The sequence below is a fragment of the Lineus longissimus genome, chromosome 18 (assembly GCF_910592395.1).
Source record: "Lineus longissimus chromosome 18, tnLinLong1.2, whole genome shotgun sequence".
Taxonomy (NCBI): domain Eukaryota; kingdom Metazoa; phylum Nemertea; class Pilidiophora; order Heteronemertea; family Lineidae; genus Lineus; species Lineus longissimus.
Window position 1 is genome coordinate 13,419,309 of NC_088325.1, and position 19,495 is coordinate 13,438,803.

Sequence of the window (19,495 nt, forward strand, 5' to 3'; positions counted from 1 at the left end):
TAGGTGTGACTGCCACATCCATGCCTCCAACAATGCTTGCTGCAGTCTCATATCTTGCTGCTTTGGATGGGATTCATCTGTGGCTGTTTCTAACATTGCCTACTTTTATACGGCTGACAATACCATGAAAAGAAATATCTCTGGCTGGTTTGTTGGGCACCTCTGGCAGACTCATCTTTCATTATTTTCTTATCGGGACATCTAGGAGTTATTTTCATCTCAAGGCGCAGCTGTCAAGACCACCAAGGGACAAGACGGACCTCATCCATTCGCCATAATATAAAAATCAATGCAACTAGTTTAGTCATATCCAGACCAATGGGATAGCATAGGGCGAGCTGCTCAGATTAGATGCTCAGCCCAATGCAAGTCATCCTTGCTTCCTGCAGTCTTTGGATATGTGTAATATCTAGTTAGCTGTGCCTTCTATGACCGCAGTTAGAACAAGCAAAGCCCTACCAAGTCATCCAGAAAGCACTTATATTGAAATCAACCACCCAAGCTATGCAACTGATTCAGCAGACCATGATTATGATCACGCCCCAATAAAACCAAATGAGTTCTTGGCAAAGGATCCATTTGATATATTGCTATGCCAGTGTGATCAGGTTCAGCAGTGCGCACAGGTGTAGAGGAGTTGTTCGGGCAAAAATATCGTAGCCTTGTTGACCAACAGACCTTGACAGTAGACCTTGTTGGCTAACAGCCTCTAGCAGTCCCAACTGCATGTAGCCACAGCCCTTTGATACATTACGCCAGCAGAGTAGACCTTGTTGGCCAACAGCCTCTAGCAGTCCCAACTGCATGTAGCCACAGCCCTTAAATGCATTACGCCAGCAGAGTAGACCTTGTTAGCCAACAGCCTCTAGCAGTCCCAACTGCATGTAGCCACAGCCCTTAAATGCATTACGCCAGCAGAGTAGACCTTGTTAGCCAACAGCCTCTAGCAGTCCCAACTGCATGTAGCCACAGCCCTTTGATGCATTACGCCAGCAGAGTAGACCTTGTTGGTCAACAGCCTCTAGCAGTCCCAACTGCATGTAGCCACAGCCCTTTGATGCATTATGCCAGCAGAGCAGACCTTGTTGGCCAACAGCCTCTAGCAGTCCCAACTGCATGTAGCCACAGCCCTTTAATGTATAACGCGAGCAGCCGATATGACCATCACAAGTCAATCAATGACTCAGATCTAAAGACAAATCGCCTAAATGTTTCTCAAACCTGCAAATGCAGCCAAAGTGTTTGCACCATCCTCACAAACGACAGCGTCAATAACACTTCGGCAATTCTAACTGAATGAGCCTCTGACTTTGTGACCTCGTGCTCGTAATTGCATCAAAGTAAATTTATCATGCCGCGTTGGCGTTAGATCTTAAGGTTGTCGTACATCTCGTCCATTAAGCACGGTCTAATTCACTCCATAGATGCTGCTGACGTAACAGACTTTGACTGCGGAGGCAATAATGTTAATGGTCTACCCTGGCAATGATCCGGATGCAAAGACTTTCTTTATTGCATCCTGAAAGGTAACCTATTCTTTGGATTGAAAGAACAGGCTTTAGTATCACTACAATTACTCAAGACCTTGACTTTTACGCACTCCCATGTGAGGGAAGAAGCAGATGTGTCTGACAATGAGCAAGAAATAACAATAGTGTGCATGCAAGACACGTGCTCGATTATCACTGAGGAAGGTTGCCTATTCTTGGGTCACTGACTCACAGCATTGAATGAGAAGGTATACTCGTACTCCATGAATGAGTAGCCGTGACTTCCAAACCCCAAGCAGTCTATAGCCCAGTTCTCACACGTAGAAGCAGTCAACACCCAATGAGCTAGAGTGAGAATACTGCTGAAGGAAATGCATTCACAGAGGAAGGGGACTGCAAGGCTTGACAACTGTGTGAACACTGCTGATGGTGTTGACACCTGCAGTGACACTTCAGAAGTGCTTAGAGTTGAATCAAAGGATATTGAATTCAAATCAACATGAACACCGAGGTCACTGAGTGGTCAGATGGTGGAAGGTTTCAGATAATCTCACTACATGAGAACTATGGATGTCTCAGTGTCACTCATGATCAATGAAGTCCTATGGCTTTGCGCCACAAGAAGTAAGGATTGTGTGCTGCCAACCCCAGTCAGAATAGCAGGCGGAGGAATTTCCACGCTGTGTGTCTTTTCCCTACGGAATGCTGTATACCTCAAGAGGGCAAAAGCAATCACTGCTGAGAGGCAGACTGGGCTACTTGTGGTGATTCAATGAGAAAGTAATAGCCTTGGGGTGGTTTGGATACGAGGAAGCCCGCACGAAAGCTGGAGAAGTCACCCTGGCCGAGGCCAAGCTACCACAGTATGTTTGGTATTGAGAATAGCTAGAGGACCAAGGACCCAGGAGTACAATCGCTGAGATGGTGAAGATCGTTCCAGACACACTGTCGTTTCAATGAAAGAAGGAACGTCTCTGAGGTGAACAAGTCACCCACGTCCTTGCCCAAGGTCAGGGCAACAAGTCATCCAAGGTCGAAATTCCCATCGCTGTAATCTGCACCATGATCCTAACTCAATCGATCAATCGTGGGACCCTTTGCAGAAGTCTGTTTATACAGCCATACTTGTCACATTAGCTGCATCAGCCGAGGAAAAATCTCGTATAATTCTCCAGGCCATCGATTGGCTGACGGTTCATTGATTACTGGTCACATCCAGATTCAATTGCGGTTTTTGAGTTGTCAATGCGTTGTTGTGAGGGATCAGTCAACCCAGGGTGGTCAGCATATTTCCTCATGCTCCTGGAGGCTCCTCACAAGGCTATATTCAAGTCTGCTCTCCTTCAACTTTGATTAGTAACCCTCAACGCACTGTGAGGGCTGCAGGTAGGTGCATGCTCGTATAACTTGACAACAGGGATCTGCTCAACCATGCCTGCCTGGTTTGACGTCATCCGCTAATGCCAGCTCAATTAATCACTCATATGACAGACTGCAAAATCTATTTTAGCCACAACAACATCGGTCGCCTCCGCTATTGATCCCAGTGCATGGTTTTCGATTATTGCACGTGACGAGACCCAATGCTGATCGATCAGTGTCATTTTGCTCGGGCTGACCTCTCCAAACGTACCTATAAAGGTCCGAGTGCGGGTAACAGTACAGCCATCTTGCCATATCACGATTGGCAGGTCTTTTGCCACGGAGGGACATTGCTACTTTAGCGCCAGTGTCACAACCAAGGGCTGCGGCGACTCAACGAAGGCTTTTGTTCTCTACTGCGTTTTATTATGAAACGGCTGTTCTTGCTCTGCTCTTGCATGTCCAATTACCATGCGGCCAAAAGACCAGGGACCAAAAACGGGCGAGGCCAACGCGACCAAGGCCTATATGCCGATGGTCGCTACCATTATTAAGCAATAGGGGTGAAAGCAAGGGTGGTATGTGACAGCCAGCAAAACTGTCGAACGTCTTCTTGGTCATCAGTGGTTCGCCATGGCCGAGCTGGTATAGAAGGTCATACTTAGGTTGATCATACGTAACAACTGGCAGTCCTCTTGGCAACCTGCATTCCAGTCATGAAATCACTTGATACAGTCCTCTCCATAGTTTCAGATGTGGCTCGAGGAAATCCAAGGAAGAAATGAACTAGAGATCAAAGCACGTTTTGTCTGAATGCATTCCAGTTTAATCCTGATGGAACACAGCATGGAGCAACCCAAGCTGTGGCATCTCAATACAGGGTCTGCCTTCTTTGATGGGCTACATTCAAGTTTGAAACCCCATGTGGGAAACCAGCAATGCCAATGAATCAATATTGACCAATTGGCTGCCGTGGTGTTTCGACTGGCCAGTGACCGCATGGGACAAAGTTAACTCAACAATTCTCGCTATGGCGATGAATGGCTTTCTCAAGAGCAGTTTGCGAATGCACCACTTGGCTGTCATTCTTGCAATGGGCTAGCTCAGCTTCATGACGAGAGTCTTCTGGACCGGTGAAGAGAGGTTAATCAGACATCTGTGATGTTCTTACTGTGACCTTCCCAGATCTGCTGCTCTTACTTCTTTGGTCAGAAACATTCCTGCAACGGAGAGCAATCTGTACAAAATGGACAAACAACTGATCCACAATATTTACATCGTTTTTAGAAGACTATGGCACCTTCTCTACAAATATTACAAGACCACACACACCACAAACCAAGCTCTACTCAAGACTCAAGCTTTGAAAACAGTCTTTTTATTAATCCAATCGCGCTCAGCATTTCAATCCACATCATCACACTCACACATCAAATTTTTAATTCAATCATGACTAACCGCTGCCTCAAAACGAAATTGCACGAATAACAAATGGGATTAACCAAATGAAGCATCTGTGAGTTGATATGGAATAAATTCTGTGGGCTTAAAACATGTCTGATTTCTTGGAGCACTCTAGTCAGCAAAAATAACCAAGTGAATACTTGGTGAGTAAAATAAGTGAACTATCCAGTTTTCAAAGGTGACCTCCTCCATCGCTTTTCATCGGCACATGCACGTTTGAGTTTGTTAGGAGAGAGAGCCATTCTATGGCTGGCTTCATTCCAGAAAACATACAAATGTCAACTAATCATCTTCCACTTTTCGAGTTTGGGTGGAGGGAGGGCAGGAAGGTGTGCCAATGCACAGCCTAGTTCCTTCCGGTGGTTCGAGAAGTTTTAAAGAAAGTCAAAAATCACACTTTTCTTGAGTAGGCCATTTGTTAAACGAACATGCAATATCATTCCAGAAGTGCAATGAAACTCTACTCACTCCCACGCTTTGATATCGTTTCAACTCAAGAATACCTAAACCTGCCATACATTTGCCAACGCTCCTCCATTTAAAATACGTGGTCAATTTAAAAGGGCCTGATTCGTTATAAATCAGTTTGGAAATCGAATAACATTATGCCATCATTATTTTCAAATTGCCCCAAATTAGCACATGAGACGTATTAGACTCCAAGTAATCACTACCTTATCATTTTAGCTAACGAGCGACAATTTAGACCTATTGTTGGTGAAATTAGATAAACAGTCGAGGGTGCTTTAGAGAAAGGCGTGGAGAATATCAAGTGCTCAACGAGATATCTTTGGGTTGTCGACTGAGACACAAGCCTTGTATTATACGCGCCGGTCACCGATCCAAAGGTTGACCGCGCTCAACGTTGCTTAACTTCCACTCTGGGGCCAACGCGCCAACCACTGGGCCATAAAGGAATTCCCTCATGGCCGGCGGGTTAAGCCGTGCCATATACCTGGGGGTACTATACATCATTCCCCCCTTCGGACAGAGATGGATCGTCCGCGATCCTACTTAGCGCTTCATGCGTCTCAGTACCGAACTACAAATCCAGAGCTCACATCGTCCTGGGAAGGTCGCCAGATGTATTATACGCGCCGGTCACCGATCCAAAGGTTGACCGCGCTCAACGTTGCTTAACTTCCACTCTGGGGCCAACGTGCCAACCACTGGGCCATAAAGGAATTCCCTCATGGCCGGCGGGTTAAGCCGTGCCATTTACCTGGGGGTACTATACAAGCCTTTCTCGACGATCTTGATTTAAACTAAGTGGTTATACGTCACTATAAACTGCTCGCTTTTTGGACTAGCTATTTCCAGGAACTTCACTACTCAAATGAAGAGCATACATTGTAGTTTGACGCTTAGTTTTTGCAGCGTACAAACTTGACGATGGTGTCTATAGGTAAAATTTATCCACCTCTAAGCCCTTTTTCATGAACATTTACCATGTCATCAAAACAGTTTACAACATTCACTACAACACTCACTCAAAGATATCGAATATTTTTTAATTTTGTGCATGAAGGAAAATCTTGAAATAAAAATAATAGTGCACGACAGCACGCCTAATTCACAACACTGCAGAAAAAAATCACGTAAACCAGCCCATTCACCAGGATACAGTACTCGGCAAATAAATAGTTTTGAAATTTCACTACAACAATCATCCACACACCCTTGTCTTCTGACAGAGGTGACTCTCTCAGTCTCATCATGGGTGTGAACATTTGTTACAACCACACCTCCCGTGTGGCTACAGATGATCCTCCTAACAGCCTGAAGCCATGCAAAGTGACATCCCTCCATGCAGAATTAGAAGGATTGGCCCTAATTAGCAAGAAAATCATTGCCATGGCAACCGGGTAATTTTTTAAGAGAACAAATCTAAATTTTAGAAAGGTTTCTGGAGTAATTGGCATGAAACTCCATGGGTGGTTGGAGTACTTGTCAATACTCGCTTTGATCTGAGAAGCCATGTAGATCATAACAAACGTTAACCCCTTCAACCAAATTCGGTGCCTAATACTTATTTCTAAGCAAATTTTAGACTCAACTAAAGAATTTGGAACACTTTTTGGGGGAAATTTGGCAACTTATCCAGGCCACAGGAGACTTTTTATCAAAGCCTTTAGGCAGTGCCTTACAGAAGTGCAGTGAGGATGGCAAGTATTGCCAAATGAAATCAACAGACAGGAATCCATCACCCCTTAGAAAATATATGGAACTGCTCTTTATCACACATACATATGATGAAGGACGAGTCCATTACTTTTCCAAGGGGTTTGTCAGAAACCACACACCTTTCACTCTTGTTGAAAAAACTTACTACTGTCAATATTTGTATCTTTTGTATCAGATACACTAGCACCAGTTTCGGGTTGAGGAGGCAAGGTGGTGTTGGGGTAATTCTCGGTGACGTTTATGTTAGCACCACCTATTGTGGTTGTTGGAGTTGTAAGCAGAGGAGTTAGGTTTGAAGATGAGGGAGCTGGCGTAGTGGGGGCTGTTGTGAGAAAAAATTGCGACGATGGGTGAGAGATGATTTTTATTGAACAAATGAAATGAAATCTTCCGGTAGAAAAAAGTATTCCGATTGACAGTCTCCTTTTCCTGGTAATAAAAGACGTCAGCATATTTCTTGTTGCTGTGCTGCATCATGTTTTTTACAAATGTTTTTTTCTCTGTTTGCGTCGCTTGCACCATTACTGTTGATAGGGAAATCTGTTGGCGTTCTCAATACAAACTCTGCACAGCCCTGAAATGGTACTTCACTCACTGCTTCATCGACAGCATTTTATCAAAGGTCCCTTCCTTATGGCAAGAACTTCCGGACATCACGACCAAATAAACCCAGAAAACATCACACTATACAGACATGCATTCGCCACTAAATGCCACAGACTCGACACGGCAGAAATAAGAAAGAGTTCATCGGAGACTACACAGGTAATATTGCACTTAAACTAAATACATGAATTTTGACAAAAATTGTAAACTTTGAAAAGATAGGTTGTTGACTCTGAAGATTTTACAACAAGTGCCGTACAAAACAGGATAGAGACGATAGTGAGCTCTTTAGTGATGGAGAGAGAAAAGTCACCTCTTGGGTACGATTTAGTTTTATATCCTGCGTCTGCTTTAATTGAAATGGGAAGAATAGTTTAACTTTTTTCTGAACTGAACTGAACTTAACCATTTCTGTGAAGAATCAAACTTGTTATAACTTGACACAAGTTGGACTTTTTATAAGTTTTCCCATGAGAATTGAATTCGATTTAAACCATCTTCATTTTTCTTTACTGGCATAGAAGCACACTCTCATACAGAAATAACTCACACAAAAACATGTTAGTGAAGTCTGAAACGTTTGCAATGAAAAACGTTAGTCCGTTTAAGCCAAAAAATAGAACAGTTTGAAAATATAAATGGCTATTTTAAAATTCCAGCAAAGTTTGGCATTTTGAACATTCAAAAAGTAACAAGAACTTCGTAATCATGAATATTTAAACCTAATTTGGAAAGAGCAAGGAAGTTGCACACTATACCGTCATCGATAGATTTTCGTAACTTGATAGAGTAATGGTCACTGGTGATAGAGGGTGCACTAGTACTAGTTGTAGAGGACTCCGCAGAGACTTCAGCGGTTTCACTTTCAGACTCAAAGAATTCTACATTTTCAATGAATTCGGTCGTATCAGGGCTCATGGTTGTTGTTACCATTGCATACATTATGACAGGTCCTAAAGAAGAAAGGGGAGTCTAAGTTTATGCAGCAGTCAACGCGAACCTTGTAAACATCCCGCAAATGGTAAACTTAGATATCGAACTGGAAATTTGAGAAGTGAAGGCTTGAGACTAACTCTTGCCTCCAGTGAAGAGCAAGTGGAAGGTGTCCTGTCAAGGACAAGGGAAGGAAGTAGTTCATGCACATGGAGCTGGTGTCGAAAAGAAGCTGGCCATGGAACTTGGCTGACCGAGCTGTCAGAATGAGTATAGTCGAGGGATAGGGAATATAAGGATAGTTCGAACATCTGGTCGTTCTTTCTTACTGTCTTTCTAAATGCACATTTCAATCTAAAAATTTTCATGAAATTTAAAGCAGAACTGCAGAATATCAAACATTTATACCGCTATATAGGATGACACATTTCTAATGCTCACCAGATTGAAGAATATTTCAGCTTTAATGTTCTGTAAGATTGTTTTCTGATGCAGTTCAGCTTTAAACTTGATAGAAACTACAAGCATAGTTTCTCAGCAATCTGTGTACTATGAAGTGAGGAACGAGTTTTACCACCGTCTGCTGAGGGACCTCGAAGCGTTGAAGGCCCTTTCGACAAAAGAAACATAAGCATATAAAATCACCGCCCAGCAAAAGCGACAAGCTTTTAAAATACGGACATTATGGTCCCCATCACCACTAATAAACAAACAAAATGCACCTTTCACCTAAACATTGGGAATTGGGAACAATTTCGGGCGACGGGATGAGGTAGGATTGAGAATAATAGTCTTAAAAGAAAGATATTATGATTCCATCAACATGTCTGATCACCAGGAGAATTGGTATCCTGAACCCCAAGCATCATGTGGTAAGTCCAAGTTCCGAGCATCTTGTCATCCTGAGTGTTGAGCCCCTTGATTGATTCCCTGCACATACAGCTCCCTCGAAACCAACCTCAGGGACTCGGCACTTAGATGACCGGCAGATACTTGTAACTTGAACTTGCCTCAAAATACAAATACACTTCGGGCTGTGAATTCTAGCAGCGGACATGGCAACTGGTATAGCTCTGAGATAGCATGTTCTGACCCACACGCTTACAACATCTTCGCCATGTGCTTTAGGAACTGGTTTCTATGGTTGCAAACCAAAATTGCTGAATATTTAACCCAGAATAGGCCATGTCTGCTATTAGGGCCATTATCCAAGCAAGTTCCGGGCCTCACTATGAGGGCATCAGCATTTCAGCTCATTGGTGACATCCCTGACTAAATCAGCCTAATCAAGGAGATTTTATCCAGGTACATCAGCCACAACTTGCCAGAATTTACCCATGATGTTTCTATGAAATCTTTGTGATGTTAGAAAGTTACAATTTTATTTGCTCTGTGAAATAATGTGCAACAGTTTATGCGATTGGCGTCCTTCACCAAATGAGGTGTGAAATTCAAATCAACTCATCACACAGTTAAAGAATAAATATCTGTATCACATTAAACTGACCCATGGACAGATTTCTTTCAAGTTGATGCCAAGCAAGTTCTGTAAGATTAATATCCGCCATTTTTTTGTGATGATCAGCGGCAAGCGGATGACATCAATAACAGTAATCTGCAAAGATGTCAACATCCTGACATCAACACAAAGAAACTAAACACTCGCGACACAGAGAGAATCCCCCTGGCGAGTTTTAGAAGAAAGAAAACAGTATGGTACATCATTCAGGGTTGGGGAAAGTGTGGGATAAAGAGAGTTACGTGTTTTAGATTTGTAAGCACCAAAAAAGAATATGCGATAATTGTTTACCTAGTTCAGGATTTAGATCTGGAAGGACACAAACAACAACATGAATATCAATGGATACGCCGTGAGAATCACGTCACAACATCGACTACTGCACAGTCGCATAGCTACGCCGTTACATTTGTGACCCCACACATCAAACCAGGGATTAAGTCGCATTGGAAAGTATTGAGAAAACAAGGATAAAAGCAATGGAATTAATAGAGAAATATGTTGAAATGCCGTTTTTCAAACAGTCATAACTTTGTAACCAAATAAGATAATGAAGTTTGGGTGGTACCAGAATGAAGCTTGAAGCCTAAGGGATTTAAAGAGATGTTAAACTCAATATGGCCAAAATGCGACTTAATCCCTGGATTGATGTGCGGGGTCACATTTGTACTCCGTTACATGATTGCCAACACAGGACACCATTTTTGGTCCGCTACACCACAATTTGTGGAGAAGACACAAGTGGGTGAAGATACCAGAATCATAGCGATCGATCAGCCGAGATTTAATTTTTCACTCGACTTATAACCCTGCACACAATCCTTTTATGTCCAGTTGCTATGCATTTGTTCAGTTGGTTTTAAGGTGACTGATCGATTGCTAATTAAATAGTTGATTCTGATACCATCACATGCCTGTGACACATCTTGAACATCATGGTATAATGGAAATCTGTGTTGGCAGAGAGATAATATCATTCCGCCTGCTTGGAGATTGAGGAAAATTAAGTAGAGGGACAGTTGTTTGATAATCAAGAAACTCTTCTCAGTTTCTGAAATTATTCATTACAATGTCAGCAATATATTAACACCAGAGCTAATTGACATTCAGACTGAACTTTAGAGCCTATTCTAAACACGTAAACAGGATACTGTGTATCAACGTAACTTATTTATCGACATGGACTATTCATACTGTGCGAAAATATTCTATACATCTCCTATACTATTTCACATCAGTGTATCTAAAGTGCAACTACTGTTGCGATGAGGCTGAGCAAGGTGACTACTGACGGCCAAGTTGGAGGAAAAACTAAAAGGTGAAAATCTTAGTCAAAAGTGTAAGAAAATGTGGACAAGAATGATACACAAAATGAAGATTTGAGACATCGTAATTTCACCAGATTTCGTGTGATCGAGGAGCACTCAATCAAAGACACTTCTCTTTTTCACTTCAGAAGGCTTGCAACCTTGAGGTGCATGTTAGGGTCAAAAGCTTGGCCTCACTCAGATGTGATTGTGCTTGAAAAGCTGACTAAACCTGGACAAAGGATTTTCTTTAAGACAAACACGTCAGTAATCTCATAGATTGACTTTTATTCAGACTAATACTAACTGAGGTGTTAAAAACACAAATGTGAAATGTACAAAGCACATGAAGCTGTATCATCTAAATATTAGCAGGTATGTGACTGCCTGAGATTAATGCTCCAAGCATCCGGTGTTTCCTAACTAGATGTATGTGACGTTCCGTCCCCGTTTCAACCTTTCCCAGAGTATGTGCTACATTTTATGCAGCAAAAAATGATAATTGTAGTGGATTCATAAATATCTTTCCTGAAACACAATCTCATTTTATATAAAAATGACTTTTGCAAGGCGAGCTGTCCATCCAAGAAGCAATCAGCAAAGCTTTGTTCTTAAAAAATTTGCAAAAAAAGCCAACCGTTCATTGCCAATCCAGGCGAGTTTTCAAAAGCTTAAGTGATTTGAAAAGTGCTTTCTCAAACGGAAATTTGAAACATGCACCAATAGATTTTCTGATTTTGACTACCTTGGAATTCAATCGATTTTTGTACCATCAAATTGCACTTATCAAAAACTTTCCGACCCATGGTCATGTTATTATATGTTTTGACAATTTTACATACTTTTTGGGACAATTTCTATTTCCTTTACCTTTTGGCACAATTTCTATGCCCTTGACCTTTTGGGACAATTTCTATGTCCTTGACCCAATCAGACTTTTTCTATGTCCTTGACCTTATGGGACAATTTCTATGTCCTTGACCTTTTGGCACAAGTTCAATATCCTAGACTTTTTTGTGACGATCAATTCTGTGTACTAGACCAGACATCACCACCTGACTTCAAGATTTCATTTTATATTGATGTAAATTTATTGAGAGCAGGTCAAGTTACATTTTAAGTATTCATGTGACAGGAAAAATAACTCTTGATTAAAATAAAACATGTTTTGACAGAAATTCTAAGCATAATTTGTTACGAACCGAAGAGCATATTTAAGAGTTCCATTAAGATAATAATGTGTTTTTTAGTGCATCAGGAGGTGAAGAAGTTCATTTGTGCCAAAACAACAGATAAGGATAAAACCAAATACATCCACTTGTGAAAGAAATAAACCATGCAGAAACACGTACAGAGCATTTTATCTCAGGGTTCTCAAACCACACATGTCACATTTTCAATTGTTATGGAGAATATCATCAGAAATTTCACAGCAAGCTGACTGTTTTCACCATACTGCAGTCTTAAATTGATTCAAACTTTTAGCTTTTTTGAATTTGTAAAATTTGAATTTGTAATTTTTTTTTTTTTTTTTTTTTTTTTAATAGATATTTGGTCATATAGCTTCACAAACGGATCCAAAATGTTTATATAACAGCAACGACGACAACGTCAACCACATCCACCATTACTCTGGAAAAAGGCCAAAAGAAAAACGAAACAAAAAGACAGATAAACTTGGCTGGGGGTCATAGGTCATACCTTTGGACGTAGACCCTCCGTCTTTTGGAACTATGCCACCAGGGGGCCCTAGTAGGAAGAAAGGAGAGTACGGCTTAATAAAAGAAGATTGTCGTTATTTTCCCTGACGCCTGGGAATACATTGTACAAATTTCCGTAATCAATGTTGATGAAATGTTACAAATAAGAACAGAAATAATCAACTGTCATTGACTCACACCAAATCAATATAATTATGCAGACAAGCTTCATGACTTTTCATCGGAAAGGGTTAAATCAATTACTAGTATATGTTACACACATAAATCAATGTAGGTAATAAGGTGAATAACTATTGAGTATGGTATTGTCGAATGGCCATAGCCCGGAGTCAACATGACTACCGCCGTAATACAGTAAAACAGTATGTAGTGTTTCATTATACAGAGATGACGTTTTCCTCAGTAACAGCCAACAGGGTCACAAAAGGCAGTGGAGTCACAAGTTTATGTTACAGCAGTCCCACATCACTTTAACAGCACCAGATTTGGATCAGTCTGGGGCCAGAAACCTATGAATATGCCATAACGCAAAAAAATAATGTCACACTGCTTTCACATGACAGAGCATTTGCAACACCAGTCTGACCAGACCAACAGAGCCCAAGGCTTTCTAAACAGAACTGCAACGAAAATGATGTCACACTGCTTTCAAATGGCATAGCACTTGCAATACCAGTCTGACCAGACCAACAGAGCCCAAGGCTTTCTAAACAGAACTGCAACGAAAATGATGTCACACTGCTTTCACATGACACAGCACTTGCAACACCAGTCTGACCAGACCAACAGAGCCCAAGGCTTTCTAAACAGAACTGCAACGAAAATAATGTCACACTGCTTTCAAATGACATAGCATTTGCAACACCAGTCTGACCAGACCAACAGAGCCCAAGGCTTTCTAAACAGAACTGCAACGAAAATGATGTCACACTGCTTTCACATGACATAGCATTTGCAACACCAGTCTGACCAGACCAACAGAGCCCAAGGCTATGGCAACTGTGGCACTTTGTTTTAGAATGTGGTGTTGTGCACAGCATGGGACATTATTTCCAAACAGAACTGCAGGAAATTCGAAACTTATCGAAGTGAATACTGAACAACATGACGATGACCTTGGGCCCAAAACATACACACTGTTGAACCGGCCAACCAATCTGCACCTTGAAGTCGGAAATATTTCAAATTGCTCATAAATGGCGAAGTCAATTGTGTATGTCTCATTGTCTGGGGATAATTGATTAGGGGGATCGGAATCGAGAATTGATTGAGTTTAATTATATTCGCAAATTGGTGCGAATATCTCATTTTTAAAGGCTCGTACGTGATTGTTTTCTAAATGAGAGCCATTTGTCAAGTGAATATAGCACAAATTGGGCCATAAAGATCCTTGAATTCAGTGAGTAAGATTTTTAAATTTTAATGGGGGATATAATTACAAATCTGAACATTCTGAAGCACCCCTGCTCCAAGACCAAAATGACCCACTTGTTAGCTCCAATTAGAAGATGACTTATGTGTAGCGGTGTTTTGTAGCAGAAATTAAACGAAATCTATAATGTGTAAACTCACAAATCATACACACTTTGTATTGTTGAATGGAGCCCAAATCAATCATTTACCATCGGTTTATTGGCAATCAATATTGGAAATGGATTGGGTTTTGCTATGGAGACAGTTGAAAACAGCGTACATGAAGGTCCTACCCCACGTACAACCTCTAAGGCTGACGTTACATAGGCCTCATTCGTTCACTTCCCACATGTCACGTTCCCCTTAATGCGTTCGTTCCTCACTGAATGCATGCCACAAGGCCGTGCATTCACCGAGGAACGTTAAGTAAAGCTGGAACGTGACATGTGGGAAGTGAACGAATGAGGCCTATGTAACGTCAGCCTTATAGCAACATTTCTTGTTGCACGAAGGAGAGTCTACAGTACCGATGGCCCTGTGATCTCAAGTCTTATGCTTACAATTGTCAAGAGTCGTACGAATCGTCAACGTAAAACTAGCTGAGTGAGAAAGAAATATCTCAGCTTTCCCAGATATTGATGAAAGTGAAACTGTTCTGAAAGGAATTTTCATGTTGGTGATTGCTGGTTTGGAAGTCCTGATTACCAGACATACAACTTCACACAACATTCTTTTTTGTATGTACCAAGATTGCGATATCGAAAGAATGCAATTACTGCCAATATGTACTTTGAACTTGGCCAGGCCTGTTATTGTGCATGCATGCCACACATACAGTCCACCCTTCATCAATATGCCAAACTGTACTAGATGCAATATTATGCTGGTCCATTAGCATGATTTTATTGGCTCAATTACAATATGCATGTCATCCACGGGACCCGAATTCCTGGTGGAAAGATGAAAGCGTAGAAAACATCCTGGGCAACACAGATCTTTCCTGAAATCTTTGGGTAGAAAGAGGAGCTGCTCTTGGGTCTCTACAACCTGAGCATTCTGACCTGTACCAGTTCTACACCTGGGCAGAGTATGGCAGGTTGACAAAGAGACCTAGTATGGCAGGTTGACAAAGAGACCTAGTATGGCAGGTCGACAAAGAGACCTAGTATGGCAGATTAGACAAAGAGACCTGGTATGGCAGATTAGACAAAAAGACCTAGTATGGCAGATTAGACAAAGAGACCTAGTATGGCAGGTTGACAAAGAGACCTGGTATGGCAGGTTGACAAAGAGACCTAGTATGGCAGGTCGACAAAGAGACCTAGTATGGCAGTTCGACAAAGAGACCTAGTATGGCAGTTTGACAAAGAGACCTAGTATGGCAGGTTGGCAAAGAGACCTAGTATGGCAGGTTGACAAAGAGACCTAGTATGGCAGGTTGACAAAGAGACCTAGTATGGCATGTCGACAAAGAGACCTAGTATGGCAGGTCGACAATGAGACCTAGTATGGCATGTCGACAAAGAGACCTAGTATGACAGGTCGACAACGAGACCTAGTTTGGCAGGTCGACAACGAGACCTAGTATGGCAGGTCGACAAAGAGACCTGCCTTGAATCTCCTGCAGCAAGTCGTAAGTCAAGTATTAACATAAGATGTCAAGACAAAACAAAGCGTTTGGTCGATACACTGCCATCTTTGCCTCCGAATCAGGAATATTCCCACACACGCTCCGTCAAATGATTAGGTGGAGTCTGCAATTTCATCGCTTGAATAATAGGAAGCCACCCGCCAGAAGAATGGTTAATTCAGTTTACGTATTAGTTGCCAGGCAACCATACGTCCTGAGCGGGCCGGGGCATTGTCATTGCTCATACGGCGAGGGAACGATCATTAAGATTTCTTCTCCTGATTAAGACGTAGATGGGATGTTGAAGACAAATTAGGAACAAGTTTAAGGACTCCAGGGAGTATTCGCTGGTACTCTGGATTATGATACTGCACCACAATCCATTATTTCTTCTTCCCAGACTGTTGATACTAATGATAGTTCTTTGTACCAAAGCACTGATTTTTTACGACCATAAGGTTATATGGCTATTAAACCCTAACTAAAACCTCCCCTTGAAGCATTTGCCAGGGATTCTGCAATCAAGCCCTGCAGTGGTAAATGAAACTAGATCAAATCACATATCAGAATCAAATGGTATCATCGACTTTCAACTGAAAAATTTTACGTTTCCAAAATTCTGATTCCCAACTGGAAGTTTGCAGTAGATGTGATGGTGAACCTTACACTAGCATTTCATATCATCCACAGTTCTGAATTTACTTAATATCTTGCTTGCGCAGAACTGCTTGATACGTAGAAGCTGACTGGCTATTTACATCTCACATCTAAAGAGAGTGTCCACATGGTGTGAACTAAACATCTCATAATATCGGCAATTTTTCAATCTACGCTACTGGAGTCAAGTGCTGTAAAGATAGCTTTCGGCTCAGGGGTCACAAGTACGTCTGGTCAGGTCCAAACACATCACATCATCAAATAGGTGGGTCATCATATCAATATTGATTGTACGCTGGAGCAGAGGTAGAGCAATACTTTTCCTCATCATTCGTCCCGATGTCTTGGGACACATACTTGGCTGTGATCAGACGTCTAGATGGCTCACTTTAGTTGCCTCAAATAATGGGTCCAATTTCCTCCATTCAAAAATCACCTGCTTGCCTCCTTATGAGAATCAAACGAGACAAGACCATCCACTTTCTTTCTCAAAACTTCTAAATCACATTTGTGAGAAGATTTGCCCTCGGCCTCACAATTTCTCTCGGAGTCAGTGCCAGACTTCAGAAATTATGACTCGGCGCTGGTGTTGTTATTCGGAAAACAATCTCATGACCTCCCCACCCCAACAGAAACAGCCAAGTCTAGTCAAATTGTGGACATGCCTCTCTTCTTTGGCTATGATAAAGTCAATCTCAAGAATGACGATCAGAGAATGCCGCATATATCGCCAATAAATTCTCCATGATAAACATTATCCTTTGAGATAGATGTCAGACAAGCCTGCCGAACCCTTGGGTGGCTCTAATCAAGTCTAATAACATCACTTACATTACTGACTACCTTCCCCAGAGGTGCGGTCCATCTCAAATGATTTGATGCCTTTTAAGCTTACAGCCAGACTACCTAGAGGTGTGGCCATCTTGAACCATTTGGGAGTACCAAGATGGCTTTGAAGCTAATCATGAGGTCAGCCACTCTAACTGGACCAAAAATGTATCAGGACATCAAAGAAACTCCCCACACTCTATGTGAGAGACTCGTGAAAGCTGCCTGCCCTCAAGGCGTATTCCATCTATGACCATCTGAGGGTACGCCTGACTTTGACGCGGATTATGAGGTCAGCGATGAAACTGAACCAAGCAAAAGCATCACAAAGTGCATCAACGTTGGCCAATACCCTTCAGAAGTGGGGTGGTAGTTCCCAACTTGATCGCCAGCAAGTCGGTGGATGAAGCTGGGCCAACCTTGCTGATAGATCTGAATTGCCAGAATTCACTGTGCCCACATATTCGGGTCTTTTATGGTACTGGAAATCTCACTGAACTGGCACATTGTTGAGAAAGCCTAATAAGTGGCCAATTTGCTACATGCCGTAATTTGAAGACAAGGCCGAGATAAATAGTTAATAGGAGAATTTGCCTGATGATGTGGACTGACCACTTTGCCTCATATTCCACTGACTGAGCTTGTATGGAGCCATTTGGGACAAACCTCATTTCCAACTGAAGTAGGAAACCCTGCATCTGTCCAGTTCCCCATCAACCTTTCTTGCTCGTTCCTTGGCAGAACCTACTTGACAAATGTTTACCACTGTATTTCGTACTCAACTAGCTGCAATCGTAAGACGTAATCGGCTTGCTTCCAACTCGAGTCGGAAGCCTAGCAGCTGTTTCATTCTCCCATTAGCCAGATGACACAGATTACAACCACATCACCTCGAATCTGAGCCTGAAGATTATCACAACTGAGGCGGACACGCACTGCCAGAATCAAGTGGATTGGGAGGATACCTTCCTTCTTTTTCATTGAAAGCCACAGCCAACATCAAGAGCCTTACACATTCCTATCATGTTAAGCATGTTAAATGAGTATCTCCAACGGCCACTTAAGGTCTCCCTCTTGGATCTCAGCTAATGTGTTCTATGCTTGGTATTCAGAACAAAAACATATCAACCTATTAAGAGAGTGGTGAGAGGCAAAAAGCAAAGATTGTTACTCTTTTGCACAAATTGCGGTGAGTCATGGCTGCTGCAAGTGCATTTTTCTTGGGAATATTTTGCAGCAGAGGAATGACTGATACCAGCATGCCTGAGAAAGAAACCAAGGTGGTAATAATCAGCCACTGAGACCAAAATTATCTTATCTTCATCATCATCATCATCATTTCCGATAATGAATTTTTGCCCGGAGGCATGAAGTCCACAACAGGCTACAGTCAACTCATGTGGGAACTTTTTCCTTGCCCAGGAATACACTCTGGTACAAGAGACCACAAGGGACCATGGTTTTTAACCTCACATTATTAACTTATCTTATATTTATTGAGCCTCAAACCTGCTGTGAAGAGGCAGGAATTTTCGTTGCCTTCCTGCCTGACCTTTTTTATCACATCACTTTGGAACAACCAATACACAATCCTTTAAAACTCAACAGAAGCAATGATATGAGCAACAATGGTAAAACGTTTATCAAAGTCAGAAGAAATAGCCGAGGGCAAAATATCCGAAATCAGCGAGTAGGCTCTTTAGGCAATTAGCACAGTGCACTTCAAACAACTTGTCATTTCGTCCAGTGATGTCTTTCTGTCAAGCAATAAAACACGATCAAAACCTATAGCTTTTAATGGATGATGACGAAAAAAGATGCTCATATTTAATCACTCTGCCAGACATCTCTCATAACATCTATTCTGATCAAAGATGACTTTTAAATCAAACCTGTCAAAAAGGATGGCCGGAAAAAGTCAAACTCCTATGAAAGAAATACCGCGATAGCAGAAGGTTGGGTTCCTTGGTGAATGAATAAAATAGTCATTCGTCAAGTTCTATTTTGATCTAGAAGCAACTCATCTGCGAAGAGATTCGCCAATATCCTCGATGAATTCATGCTGCCTTATTTGTATTCTGCAAGTTCAATTTGTACGAGATGGTTTGAGCGTCTTTGCAAGTTAAGCCAGTAATACTTGGGAGATGAGCTGAATATGGAGGACAGTGTCTGCGGACTTTAAATCAGGGTTCTGTCAGATACGGATGGCTTGTTTGATATAGTGACATTCTGAGTTTCGCAAGCCAATTTCTCGCTCGTGAAAATCTAAAATCTTTATGAGATTTAATCGTCTTTGGGCTGGCAATTCATCAATTAGTATTCTCCTGCATGATTCAAGATGAAATACAAGATTGCAAAATTTATGTAAAATGATAGAAATA

General features: G+C 41.8%; 1 protein-coding gene across 23 annotated transcripts in view; it reads right to left on the bottom strand.

The window, feature by feature from the left end:
• Nucleotides 1-19,495, bottom strand: part of LOC135502141 (butyrophilin subfamily 1 member A1-like) — a 58,370-nt gene that overhangs the window by 15,165 nt on the left and 23,710 nt on the right. For 6 of the 23 annotated variants that reach the window (XM_064794747.1, XM_064794745.1, XM_064794751.1 and 3 more), the window contains one exon: nt 9,850-9,867. The exons of 7 other annotated variants lie outside the window; for them this stretch is intronic. In XM_064794747.1, coding sequence (XP_064650817.1) covers nt 9,850-9,867 — 18 coding nt within the window. Of the gene's footprint in view, nt 1-3,443; nt 4,073-7,419; nt 7,456-8,613; nt 8,650-9,849; nt 9,868-12,566; nt 12,615-19,495 lie in introns of those variants that run through there. 10 more of the 23 variants (XM_064794741.1, XM_064794738.1, XM_064794735.1 and 7 more) reach the window with 9 other exon arrangements.